Source organism: Rhinatrema bivittatum, chromosome 13 (assembly GCF_901001135.1).
Source record: "Rhinatrema bivittatum chromosome 13, aRhiBiv1.1, whole genome shotgun sequence".
NCBI classification, from domain to species: Eukaryota; Metazoa; Chordata; class Amphibia; order Gymnophiona; family Rhinatrematidae; genus Rhinatrema; species Rhinatrema bivittatum.
This window is the reverse complement of record NC_042627.1, coordinates 3,559,147-3,565,845: the sequence shown is the minus strand read 5'-3', so window position 1 is coordinate 3,565,845 and position 6,699 is coordinate 3,559,147. Positions and strand designations below refer to the sequence as shown.

General features: G+C 37.1%; 1 protein-coding gene across 2 annotated transcripts; it reads right to left on the bottom strand.

The window, feature by feature from the left end:
* Positions 1–2,525: 2,525 nt before the first annotated feature.
* On the bottom strand, positions 2,526–6,699 carry LOC115075413 (olfactory receptor 1020-like). Of its 2 annotated transcripts, XM_029575760.1 has the most exons (2): positions 6,686–6,699; positions 2,526–3,450 (listed from the first exon to the last, which is right to left on the bottom strand). In XM_029575760.1, exons 1-2 carry the CDS (start codon positions 6,697–6,699, stop codon positions 2,526–2,528), a joined length of 939 nt encoding a protein of 312 aa, XP_029431620.1. The 2 variants fall into 2 exon arrangements, with proteins under 2 accessions (XP_029431620.1, XP_029431622.1); XM_029575762.1 differs by lacking the exon at positions 6,686–6,699 and having other exon boundaries at positions 2,526–3,461.

Sequence of the window (6,699 nt, the reverse complement as noted above, 5' to 3'; positions counted from 1 at the left end):
ATCCATGTTTTGAGCTCTTTTTTAAATGTTTTGGTGTTGCTTTGTGAGCTTAGGTACTCTGGTAGTGAGTTCCAGACTTTTGGTCCTGCTATGGAGATGGCTCTGTTTCTTATGTTAGATAGTTTAGCTAAAGGTAGTGATGGGATGTCTAGATGTAATTTCCTTGAAGTTCTTGTGGTTCGTTGTGATCTGTGTTTCTGTATGATGATGTTGTTTAGGAAGGTGTTTTCTGCTTTGTATATTGCATTGTATAGGATGGTCAGGATTTTGAATTCAATTCTTTTTTCTACTGGTAACCAGTGTAGACTGTTAAGTACAGGAGTGATGTGGTCTGATTTTCTTTTGCAGGAGAGGACTCTGGCTGCCGCGTTCTGAAGTAATTGTAGTGGTTTTAAAGTCGTTTTTGGGAGTCCTATCAGGAGTGAATTGCAGTAGTCAAGGCTGGTGAATATAAGTGATTGTAAGACAGTTCTGAAATCTTGGTAGTAAAGTAGATGATGTTCTATAAGTGATGTTAGACATTCATTTCTCTATACTAATATTCCCCAAACAGAGGCCTTAGAAATCATTAGGAAGACATTAAATCAGAGAAGATCCTAACATCAGCTAGCAGAGACTGTGTTAACAATTTTTGCTTTTAATTTCAAAATGGCTTTTACCAACAGATTAAAGGGGCTGCCATGGGTGCAGGCATGGCCCCCAGATATTGCTTATGTGGCAGATTTTGAAAATAAATTTCCAACTCTCCTTTTAAAAGCTGCATACAAGTGTGGAAAGGGGATTTAGAGCCGTTATATGTTTTTCATAAGTGGCTTGACCACATGAAAAACTTGAGATTTGAACATTATTTTCCAAATGAATCACAGTGAAGCTGAGATCTAATACTTAGATATATTAATTAGAAATGGTGAAAATGATACATTTTTTACAACTATTTTTAGGAAACCTGCAGACTGTAAAAGATTTTACATTTTCATAGTGAACATAGATTACATCTCAAAGAAAATATTTCCGTAAATCAGTTCTTGTGTTTAAAAAGGATATGTTCCATGAGAAAATGAAGACCGGGCTACAAAGCAGACATTTTTCTATAGGGTTTTCCAGAAAGATGTATTGATCAGGGTTAGCAGAGTGCACGATGGGCTAATAGGGGAATTTTTTTTTTTAAAGAAGCAGAAGAGAAAGGAATTAACATTTGTTTGCTCTTTTAGATTTTAATGTCTTGCCTCAAATATTACAAATAAATTACAAAAAAATCTAAAGACATTGCCATTTTCTCTTCCCCCTTCGGCCCTCTCTTTTCCATTTCCCTTTCCTTTTCTTTTCTGTCTATGTTGTTCCCTCCTATTTTTCTCCTTTCCTTCCCCCTTCCTCCATATCTTGGCATGTTTGCTGCTTTCACTTCCCTTCTCCCTGTTACAGGATAGGAGAGGGCTGCTCTCTGCTAAATGAAAGCCAGACTGCTGCCCCTGCATTTTTTGCCAGCCTAGGCACAAGCATAATGGGTGCCAATTGACAAATGCAGGACTCTTCTTCCCCATTCCAGCATGTTCCTTCCCCTTCCCCTTCTCCCTTCCTTCTCAGGTCGGCGCCATCTTGTACTCCTACCATGTGACAGGGGCCGACCAATGTCACCGGTCACCCCTGTGACATAGTAAGGGCAAAGGCTATTGGTGCCATTTTGAATACCGGCAGCTGACGGCCCGAGTGCAGGAGATCGCTCCAGGACCCCCGCTGGTCCACCAGGGACTTTTGACAAGTCTTGGGGGAGTCAGGAGTGTGGGGGTTTTATTTGTTAATGATACGTTACATTCATGGGACTTCGCCATATGTTTTGGAACCCCACGAATGCAACGAATAGGGACCTATACGTTGCGGATTGTGCATTTGTTCAAAACGAATGCACATCCCTACTATGTGGTATGTAGTGGCTAATGGGATGTCTACAGGGTCTCCTACTACTAATTGCTCCAAATACCATATTAAGCCGTAACAATTATTTCCATTTTTGTTGAGTATATGTTCTGCAATGATTTCTGTTTGGGAATTTTGATTAATCAAATCTTTCTAAACATTCACTCTGCAGCTCCTCATGATAGATAATTTCTTCTCTCTCTCTACATGCTTCCTTGTGAACTCAATTCATTGGACAAGCCACTCTAATCCGTGTCCTCCTCCTCCAGCAACAACTCCTATATCTGTTCTTTCTACATTGTATTGCTGAATGCCTGGAATAAACTTTCAGAGAGAGTGTGTCATGCTCTCTCTCTCTCGCTCTCTCTCTCCATATTCAAATTTAATCCAAAACTCATGTTTTTGAGGCTTCTTACAAATCATCATGAATTCTATCCAATAAATACACTTCCCATAGAACTGTTTGCAATGTATGTTTGTCATAAGTAGATTATAAACTCTATGATACAGGGCCTGCCTCTTCTGTGTATCTATACAGTGCTATGTATGTGTACTAGCAATTTAGAAAAGATAAATATTACTATGTGTATTGAATTGGAGCCATCTGTCTGTCATATGGCAAAATTTAGTCTCAATATTTTATTCATTGCAGCTTTCACCTCCTTGTTCTTCAGGCTATAAATCAGAGGGTTTAACATGGGAATGACCATTGTATAAAACACTGAAATCGCTTTCTCCTGATCCAGTGAATAACTTGAAGGTGGTTGTAAATTCATGAAAAGAACTGTCACAAAGAATATCAGCACAGCAGTGAAGTGGGAGGCACAGGTGGAGAATGTTTTGTGCCTCCCTTCTGCAGAACGAATCCTCAGGATGGTGGAGATAATGTAGATGTAAGAAATTAAAATGGTCAAAAGGGAGATTATACAATTAAACCCAATAATTATAAAACTCACAACTTCATTTACTGAGGTGTCTGAGCAAGAGAGTAGCAACAATGGTGGGATATCACAGAAAAAATGATTAATCACGTTGGACTCACAAAAGGATAAGCGGAAGGTGCAAATTGTATGTATGAATGAAATAACAAAGCTGACCAGATACACGGCAATAAGCAGCTGAATGCACACTTTCCTGTTCATAATGACTGAATAAAGTAATGGGTTACATATTGCCACATAACGATCAAATGCCATCACCACTAACAGAAAGCCTTCTGAAGCACCAAACCCGATAAAAAAATACAGTTGCAGAGCACATCCAGAGAAGGAGATGGATTTCTTCTCTCCCAGGAGGATCTGAAGGTTTTTGGGAGTGGTAGCTGAAGAATAACAGATATCAACAAAAGATAGGTGAGAGAGGAAAAAGTACATGGGAGTCTGTAGATGTATATCCAGCCATGTTAAAACAATAATCCCAGTATTGGCCAGTAGGGTGATAATATAGACCAGAAGAAAAAAGACAAAGAGCAGAATCTGTAGTATTGGATTATCAGTGAGTCCTAGGAGAATGAACTCAGTCACTGAAGTCTGGTTCCTGCCTTCCATTTATACAGTTGTTTCTAGCTGCAGGTACAAAAATGGTCTTGGAGGAACTTTTATAAAGTATTATTTCTATATTCGTATAGTTGAAAGCAGTCCAAATGAATCATCATCATTCTCGTGTTGCCCGTGGGAAAAAAATAATCAGATATTCTATGCTCACATTTAGTTCAAAGCCTGTGACAATTTCTAGAGTAACATTGCAGACTGTCAGCACTTTGTAATATTTGAAGTGTCAGAAAGGTAAACTATAAATAAAATACATTAATTAATAATAAATTTGTCAGTTCTAATTGAAAATAAATGTATTGCATCACATTATAAATCAATATATCAATTCTTTTATCTGTGATATAAAAGAAAAGCCCATCATTCACTGATGATCAACACATTTGTCATGGTTATTATTATTGGAGAATAGAATTGAAAAGAAAAGAATATGAGAACATCCTCTCATAAAGCCAGTCTAACCTTTGGAGTGAGGAAACTCACCTATGTTGAGAGAACATTTCACAAATCTCATCTTTGGGTGAGTTTCCTCACTCCAAAGGTCATCAAATCTTCACAAGAGTGCACTGCTCTGTCCGTATGTCTCACTCTGAATGTCAAAGTGGCCCCTAACCTACACTAATAACTAAACCTCACCTTGAGTAACTAGGTGGACCTCATATAGAGGTATAAATACCTAACTACTAGAAGGCTCTTATAGCTAGTCAGTCTCTCTCTCTCTCGCCTAGCCTGCAGCATACTGAAATAGGCTGTCTGGAAACATCGTGACCCGTGATATATACTGGCAATGTAGCCCAAATTGGGTTAATAGTGCAACTTGCGAAAAGAGTGTTTTGCATAGCTGTTATCGCAATTTGCGATACACATGCTTATTAACATAAAGTATACCCCTTTTTGGTATTGCATGCGATATCAATGCGATATTGGAAATGAGGCCCTAAATGTGCCATTTGGTCTTTATTTGCCATCATTACTATGTTACTTTTTTTATTTCCAAGGCATCAGACATGTCTTGAAAGTTATTGATAGTGGACTGAAAATACCATAATATAAAGAAGATGCTCACACATCATAATTCTAACAACCTGTGTTCAAATCAAATTGGTTCAAATAAACAAATAAAATACTGATTTGAAATTTGATATCAGTGTAGACATTTGAACCTAGACTACTAATCCATCTCTACAAATCAGTGATCTAACTTTGCAAAATACCAATTTTTATATATTGCAATAGAAAGCCTGAATCCCATTGTTCTTTAAATGGCATAGATTTTAGGGCATCAACTCCACATAATATTCACCCATCACTGCACATTTGAGTGGAGGTGAGTTTGAAGAAAGATCAGCACATCTTGGAAACCAGGATTATCCTACATCCTACCGACGTGTCAAGGAAGCACAATTGTTTTTATGTAGAAGGTGAATACTATGGATTCAACAAAATTCTTTATTTTTAATAATTCTTTATGTGCTAAACAAGGCAATACATCAGTTGTTTAAGGTCACAGACGTTTTAATCAGACATTGCATTTAAACACAACAAATCTGACATCAAAAAATTATATTACATGAGTAAGGCTTAAGGCCATTGAATAATATTATGCTTAATAAAAAGGTCTGTAATCATGTATCAGTCAAAACAAAAACATAAAGGGTCCATTGCATGACTTAATGACTCATTGAATAGTAGGCCCAAGTCTTACTGGTTGAAGATGTTTTGCGACAGTGTTCCCCTGTTTACCTGTGTATAACCAGGCCAGACAACTGGTCCACCTTAAATACACTAAGGAGAGAATGCTGTATGGGTGGGATCCTACAGGGCAGGTAGGGATCAGAGGCCTAAACAGAGACTGGGGAATAAGAGCTGGGATCCTGATTGGGATTACCAGACCAGACCCAGGTCAACAGGAGGATGGCATCTCCTCTAATGTAATACTGTCCAAACACTGAGCTGAGACGAAGCTGAACTGAGGGTACTGAGGGAAGCAGTACTGAACTGTAAGTAAAGAGAGTACATTGTTCTGAAGGGAAGACAGTCTACTGTTATGCATGTGTGAAGCTGTAATAAAGTTATACTAGTTAAGAAAGGCTGGACTCAGATTAGTTTGTCTCCAGGCCTGTGGGAATCACCACTCAGTCCCACATATGGTGTCATGCATGGGATTTTTTCTAAAGCTTTGCACAGAAAAATAATCCAGCCTTCAAGAAACTGTTTGGAGTTCAGAAAGAATTGTGAAGAGGATCTGTGTTTTTAAACAGAGTATGGTTGAGATCTGAGGAAATACAAAAATGACTGAAATTGTATTATGTTGTCCTGCCCATGAAAAAATAAGTAAGATCTGTGGGTATTATTTTGGACTCTGATTTACTTTGGGAGAAACATATATTTATTTATTTATTTTGAACTTTTCTATACCGACATTCATGTGGCAAGATACATATTATATCGGTTTACAGTGGAAGACAATATTGCAACAAGCATTACATTGCAACTGACACACATCTATTTGAAAGATAAAATGGTAAAACAGCTAAGATTGGCTTTGGATTTGAATTCATTGAAAACTATAGCTTAAGCACTAGTACTATCCCATTTGGACTGCCATAATTCCTTGATTTGGAGATTACCAGCAAACAACTTGTACAAGCTACAGGTAATTCAGAGCACAGCAGTGCGTATAGTCACTGGGATTCATAGAAAATCTACAGCCTGTTATTATTAGGCTTGCATTGGCTCTGGATGAATATGCATTGCAAACTCGAAATTTTGTTGCTTGCTTTTAAGACACTTAAAAGAAAAACTAAAATGGTATAAGGGAAACAGAAATGTATGTTCTGCTTAAAAATGTCTTTTGGAGCTCTCCAATGATGTCTTTTTGACAAACTTTTACAAAATAGGTCGTTTCAGCAGGGGTTCCCAGTTTGTGAAACTCCCTCTCTTTAAATCTGAAAGAAGAAAAAGATGCCTCGAAATTTTATAAGAATTTGAAAACTTGGCTCATGATCAAAACTATAGTGAATAAATGCTGCATTATATTTTTTATTTTATGATTTCTCTATTTTTATGTTATTATTATGATTGTTTTCATTGTTTGCCGTAAATTCTTTTGGAAGATTTGATCAGGAAAGTGATTAATAAATAATATAAATAAATAAATAAATAAATAAATAAATAAGTAAGTAAGTAAGTAAGAAGGCAGGTTTGGATGTAGATAAGACTTATATATAGACAT